This window comes from Eschrichtius robustus, chromosome 9 (assembly GCF_028021215.1).
Source record: "Eschrichtius robustus isolate mEscRob2 chromosome 9, mEscRob2.pri, whole genome shotgun sequence".
NCBI classification, from domain to species: Eukaryota; Metazoa; Chordata; class Mammalia; order Artiodactyla; family Eschrichtiidae; genus Eschrichtius; species Eschrichtius robustus.
Genome location: NC_090832.1, coordinates 49,195,604 through 49,218,761, shown reverse-complemented (window position 1 = coordinate 49,218,761; position 23,158 = coordinate 49,195,604). Strand labels below are relative to the sequence as shown.

The window sequence follows — 23,158 nt, the reverse complement described above, 5'->3', positions numbered from 1 at the left end:
TTCTCAGTCTTTCCTTGTTTTTCATGACCTTGACAGTCATGAGTACTGGTCAGTTCACCTATAGGACGTCCTCCAATCTGGGTTCGTTGATGTTTTCCTCATGATTAGATTGTTATTATGGGTTTCCATGAAGAATACCACAGATGTGAAGCAGCCTCATCATATCATATGAGAGGGGACACGATATCCACATGCCATCACTGGAGATGTTAACCACCAATACCTGGTTAAGGTACAATTTCATGGGTTTCAAGAATGCACAGAATCATACCACCATGCCAGTAACATACAGAATAATTCCTTCATCCTAAAATTTCCCCTATATATTGGCTTCGTAGTCAACATTCTCCTCTTCTCCAACTCCTGGCAACCATTAATATGTTTTACATTTCTATAGTTTCGCCTTTACCAGAATGTTGTATGAATAAAATCAAACAACTTGTAGTCCTTTGGGTCTGGCTTCTTTCACTTAGTAAAATGCATTAAAGATTCATCGATGTTGTATGAATCAAGAGCTTGATGTGTTTTACTGATAAATAACATTCCACTGTATTGGTATATTAACAGTTTATCCATTGCCCCATTGAGTGGACATCTTGGTTACTTTAGATTTTTAGCAATTATGAAATAAAGTTGCTATATACATTTGCATACAGGTTTTTAGGTGGACATGAGTTTTAAATCACTTGGTAAACATACACGAGTGTAACTGCTGGGTCATATGGTAAGTCTATATTTAACATGACAAGAAACTGCCAAACTGTCTTCCAAAGTGACTACACCATTTTGCCTTCCCACAAGCAATGAATGAGAGTTGATGCTGTTCCCATCCTTACCAGCATTTGTTTATGCCTAGTTTTTTTTGGATTTTAACCATTCTAATAGGCGTGCAATGGTTGCTCTTTGTGGTTTTAAAATGCATTTCCCGGGCTTCCCTGGTGGCGCAGTGGTTGAGAATCTGCCTGCCAATGCAGGGGACACGGGTTCGAGCCCTGGTCTGGGAAGATCCCACATGCCGCGGAGCAACTAGGCCCGTGAGCCACAACTACTGAGCCTGCGCGTCTGCAGCCTGTGCCCCGCAACAAGAGAGGCCGCGACAGTGAAAAGCCCGCGCACCGCAATGAAGAGTGGTCCCTGCTCGCCGCAACTAGAGAAAGCCCTCGCACAGAAACGAAGACCCAACACAGTCAAAAAAATAAATAAATAAATAAATAAGTCAGGAGCTCTTAAAAAATAAATAAATAAATAAATAAAATAAAATGCATTTCCCTAATGATATATACTGTTGAGAATCATCTATTCCTGTTTGCCATCCTTATATCTTCTTCTTTGTTGAAGTGTCTGTTCAGGTCTTTTGACCATTTTTAATGGGGTTGTTTGCTTTCCTATTATCGAGTTTTAGGAATTCTTTATATATTCAAGATATAAGTACTTTATCAGATATGTAATTTGAAAATATTCTCTCCCAGTCTGTGACTTATCTTTTTATTCTCTTAATATTATTTTTTACAAAGAAAAAGTTTTTAAAACTTTGACGAAATCAACTTGTCAGGAGATTTTCTCATTGTTTTCTTCTAGAAGTCTGATAGATTTATATTTTACATTTAAGTCTATGATCCATTTTGAGGTAATTTTTATACAAGGTATGAAATGAAGTATCTGTCTGGTCTCTTATTTTTATTTTCTGGCATATGGATACCCAATGATTCCACCACTTAAGATGAAGTTCTAGATTTGGGAATCTCTTTTAGTCCCAGGAGATTCAAACTGGGCCGAAATGCCTCAAAGTTGTTCCACTTCCTAGTTTGGGTCTATCTCTTTGAAACCCTACCTTACTCTGGAGGGTTCCAACCTGTCCAGCAGGCCCTGAGTTGTTGTTTCTGGCTCCCTCACCTAGTAAGGCTGTCTCAATGGAGGCAGCCAGGATTAGCAAACCCCTCAGGGCAAAGGCTGTTTTCAGCACTCCATCTCCTCTTTCGGCCAGTACTTCTTTATTGTTTATAGTCTCTGCGATAGATTAAGATTAAAAAAAAAAAATCTTACCTAGTTCTTAAATTGGTTTTAGTAGGAGGGTGGATCCCAATAACCTAACCCACCATTCAGGGGGAAAAAGTCCTCCCTGGTTACTTTTCAGAGCACAGTTTGGGTATGGTAGAAGAAACCCAAGGAGTTAAACCAAAAAAGAATAGCTGGTAAACAACAAGAGAAAAAAAAGCTAACTTTTGGTTTTAAAAGTTTGTCAGTGAAAGAGAAGAAAATAATTATAACAGAAAGGACAGCAGGGTTGGAGGAAAAATGTTGGTTTCACTTTGTTTTAAGTAGAGGAGAAGGAATCCAACAATAAAATGCAAAAGATGTTACAGCATTTTAACCAGAAATTCTATTCCTAGGTATATGCCCAAGAGAAATGAAAACATACGGCTACACGAATACTTGTACATGAATGTTCACAGCAGCACTGTTCATAAGAGCCAAAAGGAGGAAACCCAAACATCCGTCAATTGATGAATCAATAAACGATGTAGCATATTCATAGCAGAATATTACCTGGCCATAAAAAGGAATGAAATACTGATACATGCCACAACATGGATGAACCATGAAAACATTAGGCTAAGTGAAAACAAACAAACATATGATTCCATTTATATGAGATGTGCAGAATGGGCAAACAGAGAGACAGAAAGAAGATTCATGGTTGCTAAGGGGTGGAGGCATGGGAGGATTGGGGGTGATTGATAAAGACTACAGGATTTCCTTTAGAGGTGCTGAAAATGTTCTAAATTTGATCGTGGTGATGGATGCACAGCTCTGTGAATATATTAAAAACCACAGAGGTGTCCATTTTAAATGAGTGAATTGTAAGGCGTGTGAATTATATCTCAATAAAGCTATTACCAAAAAAATTTATTTTGAGATTCTTTTCCTGATACACTCTAAGACATTTTTGCATATTTCTTTTTATTCTTTATCCACTCAGCATTTATTTTCTAAATATATATTATTTTATAAATCATAAATTACATAATACTTGTTCAAAGCTTTAATTTGAACTTGCAAAATTAACCTTACTTTTCCTCCTTGCTTTTCGGAACTTGACAGCAGCCAGATTTATTAAATTCATTCCATACAGATTGTAGTCAATGAAGAGCTGTAGGAGGTAGGGAATATGCGCTTCATGAGGCTGATAAAATTTATTCATTATGGCTCCACTTTGCAAAAGTTCACATATCCTAAATTAGAAAAAAAAAGTTATATCATAAAATTATGTTTCCTAAAATGTTAAGTGAAATGGTGATTATACAAATATAGAGAATAAAACACATTATACTAGCACACAAAATTTTGATTTCAATTATACTGGAAATTTGTATTTTGTTGGAAATTGAAAGTTTAAAATCAAGTTTTAAAGTAAGCTGCATGCTCTGAAAGAAAATGACAAAAAATGCCTTGAATGAAGAATATTTTGACTTCTAAAACTAATTTAATGCTAACTATACTGAAAAACCTAAAATGTCAAAAGGATTTTTTAAATATGAGCTTTTTAAAAAAGTTCAGAAAAAAAATTGAAAAGATTATACAAAAATTCTAAAAAAGGACATATGACTCAATCAACCACACAGAGATGTTACCACTTTTGATATTTTTATTCTCTGAGTTATTTTTCCTTCATGATGGGGAATACAAACAATAAGCAATTATAAATAGTGCAAGTGCTATGCAGGGGAAGTATATGAAACATCTAGAAGGGATATTAACCAGACTGTAGCTTCTGCAAAGCCTTCTTGAAGAGAAGTCTCTAAAGCAGGAGACTAAACAATGAACTGGAAATACTTTTTCTCAGAGAGGAGAAGAGTATTTCATGCGAATAAAATTGCACATGTAAAGGGTCACAAGAAAATGTGGTTTATTCTAGAACTGAAACCACTGAGTGAGGCTTAGAGACAGAGGCTATGGTGGTGGTGGGGGGAGGGTAGAGAGGTAATGAGAAGTCATATCATGCAGAGCCTATTAAAGACATCTGAAAAGGTGGTGGAATTTGCCTGTGAAGTGAAGAGCAGGAAAATGAAATGACCAGGTTAGCTAGAGAATGCAGAACACTAGAGACAGAGAGTGAGAGATTACTGTGGAAAAACTAAGATGATGGTGGCTTTAACAAGGATCATGGAAATGTGTTGATTCAGGAGACATATAAGAAATAAAATGGTCAGGCCTTGATGACTAACTAGATATGGAGGGTGAGACAATATGAGTTGAGGATAATGCCTAGATATCTTGGTTAAGCAGCTAGTTGGTGGTGCTACATTACTGGAAGAAAACAGGTTTGTTTGGGGATTTTCTTTGGAGAGGAAATAAAGACAAACTCAGTTTTAGACATACTGGAGTTTAGGTATACTGGAGCATTCAGGGAGATTTCTATAAAAATATTAGAAATAAATGATAATAAAGATGAGGATAAGGATAATTTTATTAACAGAGTAGAGGAAGCAAACATATTTTGGGGCACTATGTACTGGACACTGTGTTAGGTGCTCTAAATGCTTAATCTCAAGTAATTCTTGCTACCTATGGTACTACTATCTCCATTTTATAAACAGAGAAACTGGGTCTTAGATCAAAATGTTGTCCAAAATCACACAAATAAAAAGTGGAAGAGCTAAAATTCAACCCAAATTTTCTCTGACTTGACCCCTCACTCTTAACTATAGTGCTATTCTATTTATCCAGTAGATGGTTTGATATACTGGTCAGGAGCTCTGGAGGAAAATTCAAGCTACTGATATACATTTGGAAGCCAAATGCATAAACATTTAAAAAAATGGGAGTATATAAGACTGTAAAGTGAAGGGCACATATAGAGAGAAAAAAATCAATGCCTAAGACAAAAGTCCAAGAAACAACCACAATGTTAAAGAGGAATCGACAAAATGTTGTAAATATGAATGACCAGAAAGGTATGAGGAAAACCAGAAAAGGTTTACATCAAAGCAGCTTTATTTTAAGGTACCTAAGCACTGACAAGCAGTCAAAAGGTAAGGACAAAGAGGTGTTAATTGGGTTTAACAACACTGAGGTCACTAACGAAGGCAATTTGAGTGAAATGGTTGAAGTAGAGCCTATATTGGAGTAAGTTAAAGAATGAATGGGAAGTAAGATACTGAACACACAAAATACAGATAAATTCTTCCGGGAAGGGACTTCCCTGGTGGCGCAGTGGTTGAGAATCCGTCTGCCAATGCAGGGGACACGGGTTCGATCCCTGGTCCGGGAAGATCCCACATGCTGCAGAGCAACTAAGCCCATGTGCCACAACTACTGAGCCTGCACGCCACAACTACTGAAGCCTGCGCACCTAGAGCTCGTGCTCTGCAACAAGAGAAGCCACCACAATGAGAAGCCCGTGCACTGCAAGGAAGAGTAGCTCCCGCTCGCTACAACTAGAGAAAAGCCCATGCGCAGCAACAAAAACCCAACAAAGGCAAAAAAAAAAAAAAAATCTTCTGGGAGAATAGCTGTAAGTATGAATGTCTTTGAGTATGAATGTGTGTACGTGTAAAATTAACAGAGTCTTATTAATATTTAAATGGTGTGGAAAGGGAGATGGGGATAACTGATAGATGGAAGAAAAGGTCAAAGAGGGTGGAATATGAGCTTTAGAGGTAAGGGGGTAAATCTCTTCCACTGTAATAGGCAGTGAGAAGGACAGAATGGCTGTGAACAGATTTTAAGAATCTGTGACAGAAAATTAAGAGAGCTTTATTTTTATGGTTCTCAAACTTTTGGCCCCAGGACCCCTTTTCATTCTTAAAAATTATTGACAGCGTCAAAGAGCTTTTGTTTATGTGGCTTATATCCATTGACACTTACCAAATCAAGTTAAAACAGAAAATTTTAAGAAACTTATTTACTAATTTTAAAATAACAACAATAAACCCATTATACGTTAACATAAATAACAGTGTTTTATATATTACAAAATCCTATGTTTTCCAAAACAAAAACAATTTAGTGAAAAGAGGAATTGTTTTACATCTTTGCAAACCTCTGTTTTAATAGAAGACAGTTGGATTCGCACATCTGCTTCAGCCCAGTCTGTTCTGATATATTGTTTGGTTGAAGCATATGAAGAAAATCCAGCCTTACACAGATAAATAATTGGAAAAAGGAAGAGTAACTGAATAGTCTTTTCAGGTAAACGTTGATCTTTGTTTCTACTACACGGAAATGCAATGGAGTGGTAGTTTCTTAAAGGTCAGCAATAATGTGGAATTTGAAACCATATCAATGAACTTTTTGTACTCTGTTATATTAAAATCTATTGGCCTACCTAACACTTGGAGTATTTTTACCCATGCATAATTTTCTAACGTCATGCACTGGTCGTTTGGAAAATATAGATCCACTAAGTTATATAAATCTTCTAAATGGTGATACATTTCATTAAACAATATGGAAAAAAATGTTAATAACATCACCTATCTCATCAGAAAAATCTTTTAAGTACTGAAAAGTGGTTAAGTTCACAGCAGAAAGCTCTCCCACTCTGGCCTCACTCTCACATATTTCTCCTTGCTTTGAAACTGAAGAATGAATTTCTCTTGGTATTGAACATTTGGTCTGGCTAGCGGGCAGTAGGATTATTATACAAGGCAGCCAACCATCTCTCTTTATATACTTCTACAAACTCTCTAAATCTAAAACAGAAAAGAAGCAGTTGGGTGTAAAACAAGGTCCCTTACCCTTAAAATATCCTTCCTAGAGTCCAAGCCATGACTCTCTCTCTTTACACATGTATGTACATATTATGGTCTCTTTCTTTAATAACGCTACAAACTATACAGGCCTTTCTTCTAGATTTTTCTTTTTATTATTAAAATACTTAAGTGATAGTTATTCATTTTTTATTTCATTTATCTTTGTACCTTTTCACCATTGCAGGGTTGTAAAGATAGATCTTCATAAAGTGTCTTTCCTTCTCATGATAACCATAAAAAGGCCTGAAATAAAAGAAAAAGATATTTCAATTTATTTTCATCAGAGATGAAATAATGCAACTTACTGCCCTAAATGGACTCAGCTGGCCTAATTCAGTCTTACTTACATTGAATTATTACCAACCTCCCCCCCACAAAACAAAAGAACCTCCAAGACTTTTCAATTAAACCTACCACAAGGTTAACATATGACATGATAAACTCTTGTTACTTCTTTTAAAAAAGTTTAAAAATACCACTTAAAAAAAAACTAGGGACAAAAAGGAGCAGCAAACTATTTATACCTTAATTTCAATCATCATGGCTCTATTAAAAAGTGACTCTTTACTCAGACCATGTATGAGAAGAACAGAGACCTTTCTGATACCTTTTCCCATTTCCCACTTTTTCTGTCAAAAACTAAAGCTGTTCATCAACAAAGTCCTTTAATTGACAGAATTTGTATCACTTTCCTTATTTGTCTCTGTTATTAATTTTACAAGTTCACTAAGCAGAGACAATTTACCTGTTATACATATGTACATATGCGTATGTGTGTATAAAACACACACTCAAATCAAAGGAAACCTGTGAAAACTATGTAGACAGGAACTTAAGAGATTGAAAAGACGACGGCTTTACTAAGGACCCTATTTATGTTGAGGCTCGGTTCTTCTCAGGGTATCAGCTAGAGGGGGGAAAGGGAGAAGCAAAAATCTATGTGATAGGGAGAGAAACAAGTCCTCAATGCAAGAAGGAATAAGTTGGGCTATCATGTTATATCATTTCAGGAGGATCTGAAACTGATATACAGACTACCATTTTCAAAGATGATGTAATTAGAAACAATATATAAATAGGTCTGAATTTATAGACAAAATAAAAAGTATTTGCCTAGAGTTTGTCTGTAAATAGTGGCTGGTTAAATCTTTAGGTGGATAAACTCAACTTCTTTTCATTAAAAAAATATTTTCCCCTTATGATGGGCACTAGATAGAACTTACCCTCATTAGGACACCATTTCTCTCTGTCATGTCTGACAGTGTAGTAGACCTTAAATACAGGAGTAAGTTGGCAACAGAGTCATTATTTGAGGTATATTTAAACAACTTTTTTTTTATATAAGCTATTTCAAGCCTTTAGGTCAGAACCATCTGTATGATTGCTGTAAAGCAATTTCTATTAAAAAAAAAAAAGGGGGGGGGCTTCCATGGTGGTGCAGTGGTTGAGAATCTGCCTGCTAATGCAAGGGACACGGGTTCGAGCCCTGGTCTGGGAAGATCCCACATGCCGCGGAGCAACTAGGCCCATGAGCCACAACTACTGAGCCTGCGCGTCTGGAGCCTGTGCTCCGCAACAAGAGAAGCCGCGATAGTGAGAGGCCCACGCACCGCGATGAAGAGTGGCCCCCGCTCGCCGCAACTGGAGAAAGCCCTCGCACAGAAACGAAGACCCAACACAGCCAAAAATAAATAAATAAATAAAAAGGTCTAAAACGTTCTTTGTCTCATCCTTACCACTCACTCCAATCTTATCTCACGCCCACGCTTCCTTTTTCCTCCAGCCATTCTAAACATTTCAGCCCCTTCTAACTTGATCCACTCTCAAGTAATTTGCCATTTCCTCTGCCTAGAAAGTTCTGCCCTGAACCTTTGTATGGCTTACTTTCAGTCTTCATTCAGGTCTCTGCTTAAACTCACCTCCTCAGAAAGGCCTACTCTGACCATCACTCCCTATCCCCTACCCTTTACCCTTTTTTTTTTCTAGTTTTAAAATAACACTTACCCTTTCCTGTCTAGTTTGATGCTGTTCACCCCATTTTTGTTGCCATGAAGGAAGGGGTGAAACACACATTATATGACTGATCTCATTCTCTCTCACCAGCAAAATTCAATTCTTTATTCCTCCTGCTTCGGTATTTTTCATATACATAAATATAGCTCTCTGTCTAAAGATAGGAGTTATACCTTTAGCCAGATAAATGGGAAAAAAAGAGAATTAAATCTGCACTGGTGTGGTCCACATTATCTTTGCTTTGTTTTTGCTAAAAATCTTTAGGTTTTTACAATTAGAATCTTATAAATTTCAAAAACTGAATACAAGACTATCAAATCCCTACAATTCCTTGTAAATCTAGGATTCTGCTTTTGTATCTATTGCCCCAAAATATAGCCTGGAAATTCTATAAATTCAGTTTTCTGCTTCTTCTGGCCAAGAAAGTCTCTGTATAATTTAACCTGCAATCCTTACTTTCTGCTGTTGACTTTAGTTGATTTCGCCAAAAGAATTTCTCCACAGGGAGACTCTCTGGGAGAAAGAAAGTAGAATGGAGCAGAGTTCAAGAGTAGATATTTTTATATTTAAAAAATTATATCTCATAATTGGAGTTAGTTTTTTAATATAACAATGAGGATAAACATGAGCACAGATAGTGAAAAAAAAACCTCATTTAATTAATTTAGATGGATTAAGAATCTTTTCATAGCATATTTTCTAGAATCATGATAGCTAAGTGACAAGGAACCCCTGAAATGAGCCTAAGATCATGGTCCTCTCTCTTAACCCAGCTTCAGTATAGTATACAGTCTAGGAAGACTGGAATTAAATTTGTTCAAGTTTTAATTTGATAGCTAGATGCAACTTGCCTACTTAAAGAAGTAGGCAATACTGAAGGAGTAAAGGAATCATAGAAGTTACAATGCATGGTAAGGGAAAAGGGGACCTATATAAGAAAAAAACATAGAAAACATGAGAATGGGAGAAAAAAAGAGAATGGCAGCCATAAATTAGACTGAACAGCTCATCTTTTGCTTCCAGGTCTCCAGATTTGTAACTCAACTAACTTAAAAGTATGGCTATGCTTTTAACAAATGCCCACCAAAAATATAGAAAGACTGGTGACTCATTATTCATTCCACTAGGCTGTTTGGAGATTCAACTTTGAAATGAGAATATATATAGGAAAGTTCTGAGGAATCATTAAACATAAAAAAATTAGAATATAAAGCTGATAATTATCTTTAACCTAACTGTTGCTATCATAGGATGGGTGTGAACTTTTACCTCATTCATTTATTCAAACAAATAGTTACTGAGCCTTGTCTACTAAGTGCCCAACACCATACAAGGTGCAAGGGATATAATGATGGACAGACAAACATGGTCTTTTTTCTCATGGAACTTACATGCTAGTGGGAGAAACACATAAGAACTAATAAACAAAAAATTAAAATAACTGCAAACTATAGTAAAGTACTAAAGGAAACAAAGAATGGGCTAAGATACAGAATAATAATAATAACAACCTATTTTAAGGAGGGAAGTCAGAGAAAACTTCTCTGGAGAGGTGAAGGATTTGAAGGACTGGAGAGGGGTAGAGCACTCAAGGAAAGGAAACTGCATGTACAAAGGTGGGAAAGAGCTCAGCACATCAGAGGAACTGAAAGAAGACCAGTGTTTCTGGATGGAACACAGTGAGCAAAGTTACAGAGGCAGGCAGGGGTCAGATCACATAGGCTGTGGTTAGAAGCTTAAATTTTATTCTATAAACAGTATGAAGCCACTCAAGGATTTTAAATGATTTTAAAAGGGTCCAATTTACATTACAAGACAGGTACTTCTGCAGCTCTGGAGTGAGATAAGAACAGAAGAAGGAAATTCAATTAAAAGGATACTGTGGTGGTCCAGGAGAAAACCTGGATTAAGGTGGAAGAAGTAGACAGATTTAAGATGGATTTCATACAGATGTATTCAACTCATATGGTCCAGTACGAGCTCTAAATCTTTCCTGCCAGCCTGCTCTATCTGCACAGACTCAAAATTTTGTAGTCATCCCTGACTCCTCTCACAAACCTCATCCAATCAGACAGCAAATCTTGGGGACTCAACCCTCAGAATAGATCTAGAAGCTGACCACTTCTCACTAGTCCCCTGCTACTACCCTAGTTCAAGCCACCATATTTTCTCACCCAGATTAATGTTTCAACTCTTATGCCCCTATGATCTACTCTTCCCACAGTTGCTAAAGGAACCCTTTCAAGTATATGTTAGATCCTGGCTGCTCAAAATCATGCAATAGCTCAGAGTAAAAGCCAAAGTCCTTAGAATAGCCTACTGCGGTGGTTTCTCAAACTTGAGTATGCATCAGAATCAGCAGAAAGGCTCACAAATTTCTGGGTCCCACCACCAGAGTATCTGCTTCATTAGATGTGGGGTGAGACCAAAGAATGTATTTTGACTAAGTTCTCAAGTGTGTTAGTCTGAGTCCTCCAAGAAGTAGATGTCAAAATGTGCAAGAAATTTGTTAGTGGAAACACATGTGAGAGAATATGAGGATGAACTCAGGAGAGGGTGGGACAGCCACAAGACTTAGATACAGGTCTGATCTAAGTGAAGGAGAGAGGGACATAGGGAAGATGAGTGGAAGTGTCTTTTATTGCAGTGTGATTCTAGTGAAAGTTCAGAAAGGCTGCCCCAGAGTTCCCAAGTGTCTCCCAGAAACAGGCCTGCCTTAGTAGCCTTGCTCTGCTTAGCCACTGGCTGGGAGTAGCCTATGGAAAGCAGCTTCAGTTTACACAGAATGATAGATGGATTTTAGTGCAGTAGCTGGGACCACTGTTCAATTATGCTCTTTGTATTTGGAGATCTGAGAGGTGCATTCTCATGGCTGTCAAACCAGGTAAAAGTGGTTTTGGCGATCCACTGGCCAACATGATCTCCATTCTCTCATATCTCTCTAACCTCATTTTGCCCACTCTCCTTTCCCTCCACTCCAGACACCTGGCCTCCATTTTGTTCCCACCCCCTCACCTTCAAGTCTTTGCTCAAATGTCATTTACCATGTCAATGACACCTTCCCTGATTACCCTATATAAAACTGCCACCAGTCTACTTCCCCACCCCATACTACTGATCCTTCTTACCTGTTCTACATATTTTGTTCTATAGTATTAATTATCATGTAATAAATAAATTTATTTCATGTTCTATCTATTGGTTATTTTCTGTTTTCCATTACTAGAATGTAACCTCCATGGGGGCAGGGATCTTTGTTTTGTTCACCAATACACAAGGTGCTCAATAAATACTTGATGAATAAATTACATGACTTTCTACAGTTCTAGGAAGCAGAGAAATGGAAAAAGTTAAAACAAAAATTACTGTTGGGCTTCCCTGGTGGTGCAGTGGTTGAGAATCTGCCTGCCAATGCAGAGGACACGGGTTCGAGCCCTGGTCTGGGAAGATCCCACATGCCGCGGAGCAACTAGGCCTGTGAGCCACAATTACTGAGCCTGCGCGTCTGGAGCCTGTGCTCCGCAACAAGAGAGGCCGCGATAGTGAGAGGGCCGCGCACCGCGATGAAGAGTGGCCCCCGCTTACCAAAACTAGAGAAAGCCTTTGCACAGAAACGAAGACCCAACACAGCCATAAATAAATAAAATTAAAAAAAAAAAATTACTGTTAACCATCTATCTTTCATTGCAATAAAAATTGACTTTAAAAAGTTACAGTAAGAAATTCACCCTGGTTCCATTAGATTAGAAATAAAAGAAAAATGAACAGGGTATATTTGAATTGGATATGTTTTCTTTTAACTAGAACAGTAATATAAATACAGATAAATAGAAATTTTAAAACATGTTATCATATACTTACATTCCTGATACTAATGACACTTTGAACACGTGCTGAGCAGTGGAAGATGGATTGCCTAAAGCCACATTAAGTGCTCTGTCGATACTGAATGCCATCTGAGAAAGATAGCTTTCTGGCTGCTGTCCATAACCATCATATGGCACATAGAGGTAAGGAAAGACGCCATGTAGATGAAGACACGTCTTCTGACCTAAAATGTAACACATTGTAAAGTTTAGACTTGAGATGCATTTTAAAACCTTAACATTACAAAGCTCAGAATACAAGTCATTTAAATGGTCTAATGACAACACAGCTTATCTGAGGGAAGGGTTGAAGAAACTAACCCATAGTTAAAGCCACCTGTATCGACTATATTTTACAACAGAACATTTAGAAGCATTTTATAAATATAAGCATTATAGTTTGATTTAAATAGTAGTTTTGGTGAAAATACGTTTGAATATTTCACCCTCACAATCTAACTACTTTTACGTACTTCACTGAACTGCCTTATAACAGCGGTCCCCAATCTTTTTGGCATGAGGGACCGGTTTCAAGGAAGACAATTTTTCCACGGAATGGGGCGGGGGGGATGGTTCAGGCAGTAATTCGAGCGATGGGGAGCAGCAGATTAAGCTTTGCTTGCTCGCCTGCCACTCACCTCCTGCTATGAGGCCGGGTTCCTAACAGGCCACTGACTGGTAACCGGTCCACAGCCCAGGGGTTGGGGACCCTTGCCCTATAATACCACTTAACTCAGTGTTACGAAGCTTACAAAAGTTCACTGAAAGTTTACTAAATAAATCAATCAACGTGTCTGTCTTGGCATTCCAGTGTGTGGAGTTTTGCTATGGGGGGGGGGTGGGGCGTGGGTTGGGAAAGGTAAAAATGAAATTTTGCTATTAGGGAAAAAGAATCAAAACAGACAAAAACAAATCAAAAGAAAACCCCTACAAATCAATTGTCTGTAATGGACTTCTGGATATTTAAATTGCACATTTGATGGAGTGGGACAGGGGAGATACAAAGAGGGAAAAAAACCAGCACGCACACTTTCCAGGAAGCCATTACATCAGGCAAGGTGTAGAAGGGGTAAATGGTGCTGATTTGCCAACAGACAATCCCGTATAGCCATGATAGAGAAAGTAATATGAGTAAGAACCCACAAAAGAAGTGCTACAGAAACAGTAATGTATCCATGACAAGGTTAAGTAACAACAGCAGCAACAAAAAGCAGATGCATCATTATTCTCATGAATCTGGCAGGGCTGTATAAAAGTGGTTCCTTTCCTCTGAACATTGTCCCTCGTTCCCCTTGGGCACATGCCATTTGTCTAATTCAAACAGAGAGGAGAACAGCAGTGATGGAAGAACACATGCATTTTTCTCATGCTGTCACTTACTACCGCCCTGCCAACACAATCCTAGGGCTTCTCTCCCACCTCTTATCCCACTGTGTTCCACTGGCTTTTTCTTTTGGTAGAAAAGTATTTGTTTGATCACTATTTCCTATTTATAATTTAGGGTGATTTATATAAAATACATAGAAAATAGTTCTATGTTCTGTTGATACTTGTATTTACACTTTTTATAGTAAATAACATCACCTTGTCTTATTTTTAAGGTACAGCTATAACAGAATTAACAAATAAATCTGGAATAGTTATTACATAAAGTATAGCAAAACTGGAAAGGTCACATAATGGAATAAGATCTATGCCCTCCCGAGTACAGTATTCTGATTTGAGCCACCAACTTTGACGTTTTTGAAGAATTACAAATTGTGTTGCTGTCAGACCAATTTCAGTTTCTAATTTTATGTTACTTAATTTCAAAGGAATGAAAAAAATATTTTCAGTTAAAAGCAAATTCTTTAACTATTCTATTTCTAAATACGGCATGATACTATTTCCTAAATATTGCAGCTTTCAATTCTTCAAATAGAAAAAATTCAAATTGTAATGATGAGTGAGTCTTAAGAAAATATATTGATATTTTATCAATTTATTGATGATCTATTTGAATGCTTTTTAAACATCTCATGAAAAAAGGTTATAACCATTACACTTCTGGATATAAACCACAATTTGGTTAAAAGTAACTGGCATGCTAAACTACAGGGTGAGGGAGGTGAGGAGACAGAAAAGTATCCCCTTTTTAAGTTGACAAATAAAATATAAGACCGGTGATTACAAAATTACTAGCATATTTCACAAGCAATATTGTAAGTTCTTAAGATATGAATTTTACAGTCCATATCTTAGTAATGGAAATCTGGGTAAACTTTATAAGAAATACTTATAAAATTTGATTTCTGATAGTTTCTTTATAGGCAGGATGTTCACAAAGTTCATAAAAATTTTACAATATCCTCTTTTCACATCTCCTATGAAGTAGGGGCCAGAGAAATGATCTTTCTATTTATAGGCTTTGGAACAATAATTTGCGGTGCATGATTTAGGAAAAAAAAAAGCAGAAATCATTTATTCAGCAGGCACTGGACTAAGTGCTTTATATATATTTATTTCTAAAACTTAGAACAACTTTGCAAGTATCACAAAGGTTAACTTTCCCAAAGTCACATACCTATTAAGTAATTGAATCAGGATTTAAAAGCAGATCAACAAAATCTAAAACCAATGCTCTTTCCATTTAACCATTCTGGTTCAATGTTTTTAAGAAAGTAAATATTGGCTTCCTTAATCCTTAATTCCTCAGTTCTTATTTTGTACTGTAAACACCTGTTTCCTTATCTGACTCTCCCATTTGACTACAAATTCTTGGGAGCTGGTGTTGTGTTTGAATGATAGTAATATCCCCAGGATCCAGCACAAGACACATTAATATGTGTTTAACAGATATTTATTAAACGAATGAACGAACCACCAGCAAAACAGAATAGTTGCTTAAGGAGAAGGAATGGTGTGAAAGCCTAGAATATCTGAAAAAACAAATCTATGAAAACAGAGGGACTCTGATACAACTAAGGCACCACCATCAGGGTTACAGAAGGACATAAAGGATCTCCAGCTTATTGCACTTTCCTACCCTGAATGAGCCGACGTCCCATGCAAAGCTGTAGGCACTAAATCAAGACAGATGCACCTCCGTCTAGTTCTCCAGCAGCTGGGATAGCTCAGTGCTTTATTCATCACCCTTCCTCAAGAACAATCTCCTGAAGAACAACCACAGCCTAAGGAATTCTTGGCAGAATCATAACAGCTCTAATACAGAATAAGTGTCACAGAAATTATGAGAAACAAGATAAAATAAGGAAACTCAAAAGTTAAACAAAGAAAGAGAAATGTGTAAAAATGAACGAGAGTCAATTTCTTTTTGGGAACAGTATGCCTTTTATCATTATAAAATTTGTGGTTCTGTCAGAGCATTGCTTTATCTGGACAAGATACAGACCACTTTTATTTTTTCCCCTCCATCAGCTCTATCCCACACAAATATGTGGAGCCATACAGATGTAAAGTCCCTCAGAGATAAACTAGTCTACCCTGACCCCCCTCACTTAGGATTATTTTCGGCTGTGAGAAAACACCCTAAAACCAGTGCTTGTAAGCATTAAATTAGTGGCTTCTCTCTCATAAAAGAAGTCCAGGTAGCTGGTTATGGATTCAGGTTTTTTCAACATCTATTTAGCGGCCTAGTGAAGAGGAACGCTTGACTTCAGCCTAGAGGCTTTTCTACTATACTCCAAAGAGTTCCACACACAGGATTCTTTTAAGAAACTTTTTATAAAATTAATAAAAGCTATGCTGTTTCAAAACCTTACTAAATGATTTGGGATCCTGGATATTAGCTATTTCCAGGTAACGTGGATCCAAACAAAGAAAATATCCCTACTTTCTGAATGCCCCCTGTTATTGTCATGTGAAACTGAATTAAGGCAACAAATCCAGTAGGGATAAAGACTGTCATTGGGGGAATAAGCCTATGTACACAGGTTTCAAAAAATTTTTAAGAGTGTGAATTTTCCAATTTGACTGATGTTGTCTCATTCAGCAACTGCAACAAGGTTGTTTCACGAAAAGTGCCACGGAACTTGTCACAGTATAACTTGCTCGCTTTTAAAGACACTATAGCAAAACTTTGTGGAACTGGCTATTTTCCAACTGTGTGTAAGAAGGGCTTTTATAACTAAGGTAGGTGCCTCTGTAACAGCCAGTACTTGGGTGCTCTAAATCTAATCTTTCACATAACTTAGAATTACACTACACATTAAGTCCTCTGTATTCCAACATTTCTTATATTGTTTTCTCACATGTTCTTCTACATTTTAAGAGCCCAGATTTGGGCTCTGAATTAATTGTGCTTCTAAAACCTTGCTAGTTTATCTGTAGCAAAATTACTTTTGCTTTTGTGGATCCATTTTCAATAAATAGAAAGACTAACATGTGCCGTTCCTCTAATTCTAGGGTCTGCAAATTTTCTTCTGTAAAGTGGCAGATAGTAAATACTTTAGGCTTTCTGGACTATACTGTCTCTGACAACTACTTAACTCTGTTGTTGTAGTCTAAAAGCAATCATAGACAGTACTTAAGTGAATGGGCATGGCTGTGTTCCAATAAAATTTCACTTACAAAAACAGGCAACAGGAGGGATTTTGTCCATGGATAGTAATTTGCCAATCCCTGATCTAACTGATTAGACTTCCTTGTCAACCAGAACAGGAAAATTTAACGGCGTCTTCTTTTTTCTTTCTTTTTTTAAAAAAACAAGCTGATGGTAATCACAATCAAAATCATGCTGACCTAAGAGTATCTTAGGAGACTGAAAAGGAAATGCTCACTTTGTAATTTGCAAACCCCATCTCCCAAATCTCAATCTACACAAGATTTTAAACAAAACTCTACAGAGCTATCAAACAAACAAACAAACAAAAACACTTGGTTATATGAACAGGAAAATCTGTACTTATGAAATTTTTCGTATTTTCTTCTTCATGGAACATCTCTTAAGTTTTATATTACTATCGTTAACTCAATGTTTCCCTCCAGTCTTTTTTCTTCCATCCCCACAAAACCCACAAAACTAATCAAGCAAAACTCCTCATAGTCACAGTTTGAAAGCAAGTGTTATATCACCTATTCTCGTTTAAAAAAGAAAAGTCTTAAAGATGTACTCTTAGCCCTAGAAATCACATTTTTTCAGAATTTATGCTAAGGAAAAAATTAAGAATGTACATAGAGATTTAGATATTAAGATGCTGAGAGTATAACTAATAATAGTAAAATACTGAAGATAATAAACTTCCCCAAGACTAATTATGGCACATCTGTGTCACAGATCTATGGCTCTCACACCAAATCCTGCTTGCCACTTGTTTTTGTAAATAAAGTTTTACTGGAATACACCCATTTGGAATGGTCTATGGCTGCTTTTGCTACAGGAAGAGTTGAATAGCTGTGACAGAGACCTTCTAGCCCCTCAAAGCTTCAAAAATGTACTATGTGGCCCTATAAAGAAAAGTCTGCTAACCTCAGCAATAGGTGGTATTGATGTATATTTCCTAGCATAAAGAGATGTTTATGACATATCTATTTCTGGTGATGTTCAGATTTAATTCAGTTATGAAACTATATATAATACATTAAATCAGATAACGAGCGATTTCATTTTTTTTGTTGTTGCTTATACATATTTTCTAAATATTATACAATTTGTGTAAAAGAAAGGCAGGAAGGAAGAAGTCACCTACTTCTCAATGACCCAGAAATTAAAAACAAAATAAAACAAAAACTAAGTATAAACACTAACTTTATAAAGGGCATATGTATATAACTTCCTGTTGAATAGTTTCTCTTCATTTTCTCCTTTCATTTTTAAATAACGCTTTGGAGTCTCACATATATTCATGCCATTTTATTTCTTCAACTAAGGTATACAGGACTTTATTTAGAATCATTGGCTTTAAGTTACTAATCCTACATTACTAACAGCTATATCCCTCAAACACCAGATGTTTCAAAGGCCTATTTTATTTATACGTTTGCCTAATATATCTTTGTATTCTCAGTGCTGAACATGGTTGGTTCTGTCGTTCATACATGTAGGCATAAATTCTCTATTCATCAAATAATTTGTGGAAGCCCAATGTTCGGCGCTAGGCCACAGGCTGCTCATAATCACAGCCCTGGATCTCATGGACTTGACATTCTACTTGGAGATAAAGATGAGTAAATAGGCCATTACAGTATGGTAATTCTATATCCAGAAGTATCTAACTCAGTTTGTGAGAATATAAGAAGGCTTCCCTGAGGAAGCAATAAAAAAGCAAAGTGAGAAAGAATACTGCAGTATGTATAGATACCTGAAAGCAAACAAGAACATGACATGGTCTGGAAATAGGAAAAAGGCAATTAGGATGGAGCAAGGAATGCAATGGAGAGAAGGGCAAAGTGTGTGTGTGTGTGTGTGTGTGTGTGTGTGTGTGTGTGTGTGTGTGTGTGTGTGTGTGTGTGTGTGTGTGTGTGTGTGTGTGTGTGTGTGTGTGTGTGTGTGTCTGCATGGACTCTGTGACCTATTTGGATTTGCATTTTATAAACTTCCCTTGTAGACACACTGTGGAGAAGCTGGGGACAGAACTATAATGGGAAGATCTGTTTTGGAGGCTGTTGGAATAATTCAGGCAGGAGATGTCAGTAGAGATAAAGAAAACCTAAATCGAAAGATTTAGGGCACAGAACTGAAAGGTAACTTACTGTAATTTGAAGGTAGGGTAAAGGAGAAATAATAAAAAATGACCCATATTTTTGGTTTAGGCAACTAGATAAATGGGAGTGTCATTCTAAGAAAACTGAGAAAGAAGAATAGGCTGATTTCTGTTTTGAACTTTGAGGAATTTTACATGTCTGTAGAAATTCCAAATGAAGATTTATGTTAAGCAAAATTAGATACAGATGAGGAGTTTAAGACAGAGATCTAGGCTAGAGAAGAAGACTGATTTGAGAGTATGAGCAACAATTGGGTAAGAATGTTCAGGGAAAATAGACAAGAGAAGGGTTGTAAGCCAGAAACTTGAGGAATACTACTATTTAAGGGAGGAATAGAGGATTTTGATTTATGTGGGATGTGAGAGAATCAGCCCCTGAAAGGGCTGCCTGGCAAGAAAGGGAGGTAATAGTCAGTGAATAATTGAGAATATAAGTATGTTAGCCGTGGAACCAGAGTTCCAAAGGTCCAGTAGAAATGTATAAGAGAAAGGCAAGCAATGAGAGGCTGGATCAGAGACTGGAAGCAGAATGCTGATAAAAATATACAAGAATGGGAAGAGGCACTTCCAGAATGGCAGAGGAAGGACCTTGAAAAACCTGCTCCTCCATAAAAGCAACAAGAATACTGGCAAATACTGTCAAAGGAAAAGACAACCTACTCAATGGGAGAAAATATTTGCAAATGATATGACGGATAAGGGGTTAATGTCCAAAATATATAAACAGCTCATACAACTCAACATCAAAAACACAACCCAATTTAAAAATGGGCAGTAGACCTGAACATTTTTCCAAAGAGGAAATGCAGATGGCCAACAGGCACATGAAAAGATGCTCAACACTGCATCTTTTAGCTCAACACTGTTAATCATTCACACCTGTCAGAATGGCTATCATAAAAAGAACACAAATAACAAATGTTGGTAAGGATGTGGAGAAAAGGAGACCCTCATACGCTGTCAGTGGAAATGTAAATTGGTGCAGCCACTGTGGAAAACAGTATGGAAGTTTCTCAAAAAGACTGAAAACAGAACTACCATATGACCCAGCAATTCCACTCCTGGGTATATATCCAAAGAAAATGAAAACACTGATTCAAAAAGATATATGCACCCCAATGTTCAGAGCAGCATTATTTATAATTGCCAAGATACAGAAGCAACCTAAGTGTTCATCAACAGATGAATGGATAAAGAAGCTGTGCAATATGCACACACACACACACGGAATACTACTCAGCCATAAAAAAGGATGAAATTTTGCCATTTGCAACAACAGGGATGGACTTGGAGGGTTATTATGCTAAGTGAAATAAATCAGACAGAGAAAGACAAATATTTTATGATTATCACTTATATGTGGAATCTAAAAAAATACAACAAACTAGTGAATACGACAAAAAAGAAAGACTCACAGATATAGAGAACAAACCAGTAGTTACCAGTAGGGAGAGGGAAGGGAGGAGGGGCAATATAGGGGTAGAGGATTAAGAGATACAAACTATTATGTATAAAATAAGCTACAAGGATATATTTTACAACACAGGGAATATAGCCAATATTTTATAATAACTATAAATGGAGTATAATATTGGAAAATTTTAAACCACGATTATTAACCATTATTGTACACCTGTAACATATAATATTGTACATCAACTATACTTCAAGAAAAAAAATTTTTAAAGAATACTGCAAAACACTGTCAAAATCAACTTTTTTTTAGCTTGTGACATTAAATTAAAGGCTTGTGACAATCTAAGGAATGTTTATTCAAGAAAATCAGTTGACTCTTAGCAAGAAGAGCAAGCTTTCTAGTGTCTTAATTTGACCAAATTCAATCTCTCATCCCCAGCTCCAGATCAGCCTTGAAAACCAAAATCTTGCCAATATGGTAGCTGTGAAACCCCAAAGCCAAGCAGATACTGGAGAGACCAGAATAGATTTGAAGTTCTCCCAAAGCCTCAGAAAACTGTTACTATTTGATGTGCCTGGCAGCTTGCTAAAATACGCCATTCTCAGGGCTTGTCTTTGTTTGATAAGACTCAAGAGCTCATTCTATGTGTATAGTCCTATCTGCAGCATATTTGTTGAAAATAGTCAACAACAACTGTTTAACACTGCAGTTGCCTGAGTGATTTTTACTAGTTGCAGCTAATAAGAGGCTGACCAAAATATTTAAAAGAAAAAACTGAGGAATGAAATGTCCATAAGGGGCTTTGAAAATCTCTGCAATAGTCCTGGGAATTTAGAAGGCTATGCACATGTGAGGAGCTGTGTGAATGTGCAGGAAGACCTGAGAAGGCCCTCATCTTTCACTTCTGGTTGACCTTGAAGCTCTGCTCCAACACGTGCACACAAACAAAGCCCCTCAGCAAAAGCTGAATAGAGACCTATTGGTTCAAGTCATTTAAAGAAATCTCTGGCTATCAGTAACTGACCACTGAGCTAGCTGAGCAGACTTCAAAGAACAAAGACTGAACAGAATTAGCTCAGGAAAATCACTAAAGAAACAAACAGCAACACCAATAACAGAGCAAAACAAATCCTGGGAGTAGGAAGAAATATGATTTTCTTAACTGTCACATTATTTAAACTGTGACAGTTTTATTATATTTAAAATGTCTAGTTTCCAACAAAAAAATTATGACATACAAAGAAATAGGGAAGTATGGCCCATACATAGGAAAAAAAGTCAACAGAAACTGTCTCTGAAGAAGCCCAGATGTTGGTCTTACTAGACAAAACCTTAAACCAGCTATTATAAATATTTCAAAGAAATAAAGCAAATTATGTCTAAAGAATTAAAGGAGTTTGAGAGTCATGTTTTACCTAATGGAGAATATAAATGAAGAAACAGAAATTATAAAAAAGAATCAAATAGAAAGCTGGCGTTTAAATATGAAAAGGGTATTTCCACCCAGTGCAATTAAAACAATAATAAGAAGACTCAAACAGACATTTTCAAGTTGCAAAGAGCAATAGCAGAAATGAAAAATTTACTAGAGGGGGTAAACAGCACATTTGAACTGGCAGAAGAACCAGTGAACTTCAGACAGGTCAGCTGAGATTCTCCCCAATCTGAGGAACAAAGAGAGTAAAGAAAAATGAACAGAGCCTCAGAGATCTGTGGTTCTCCATCAAGTATACCAACATATACACAATGTGAGTTTCTGAAGGAGAGGAGAGAGAGAAAGGAGTGGAAAGAATATTTGAAAAAATTATGACAAAAAACTTCCCAAATTTGATGGAAAACATTAGTATGTATACCTAAAAAGTTCAATAAACGCCAAGTAGGACAAAGTTGAAGAGATCCACATCTAGATGTTTCATAGCCAAACTGTCAAAAGACAGAAAGAGAATCATGAAAGCAGCAAAAACAAAACAAAACAATTCTCAGATACAAAGTTTCCTCAAGAAGATTAATAGCTGACTTCTCATTAGAAACCATGGAGACCAGTGGGCAGTAGGATGACATGGTCAAAGGATGAAAGAAAAAGACTGTCATCCAAGAATTCTATATCTAGCAAAAGTACCCTTCAAAAGTGAAGGAGAGCTAGGTGAGGTGGGGAAAAAAGAAATTAAGACATTCCTAGATAAATGAAAACAGAGAATTCATCACTAGCAGACCTGCCCTACAAGAAATACTAAAGGGTATTTCATTTCAGGCTGAAACGAAAGGAACAGACAGTAACTTAAATCCACACTAAGCAATAAAGATCAGGAATAAAGGTAGCTATATAAGTAAACACAAAAGATAATAAAAATGTATATTTGTAACTCTTTTCTTCTCCTAACTCATTTAAAGGACAGGTGCATAAAA

General features: G+C 36.7%; 1 protein-coding gene across 3 annotated transcripts in view; it reads right to left on the bottom strand.

Annotated features, from left to right (window-relative positions):
- The window catches only part of REV3L (REV3 like, DNA directed polymerase zeta catalytic subunit), a 188,535-nt gene that overhangs the window by 113,288 nt on the left and 52,089 nt on the right, over positions 1-23,158 (bottom strand). For all 3 annotated transcript variants that reach the window (XM_068551255.1, XM_068551256.1, XM_068551257.1), the window contains 3 exons: positions 12,630-12,819; positions 6,924-6,998; positions 3,073-3,233 (listed from right to left, as the gene is read on the bottom strand). In XM_068551255.1, coding sequence (XP_068407356.1) covers positions 3,073-3,233; positions 6,924-6,998; positions 12,630-12,819 — 426 coding nt within the window. The remainder of the gene's footprint in view (positions 1-3,072; positions 3,234-6,923; positions 6,999-12,629; positions 12,820-23,158) is intronic.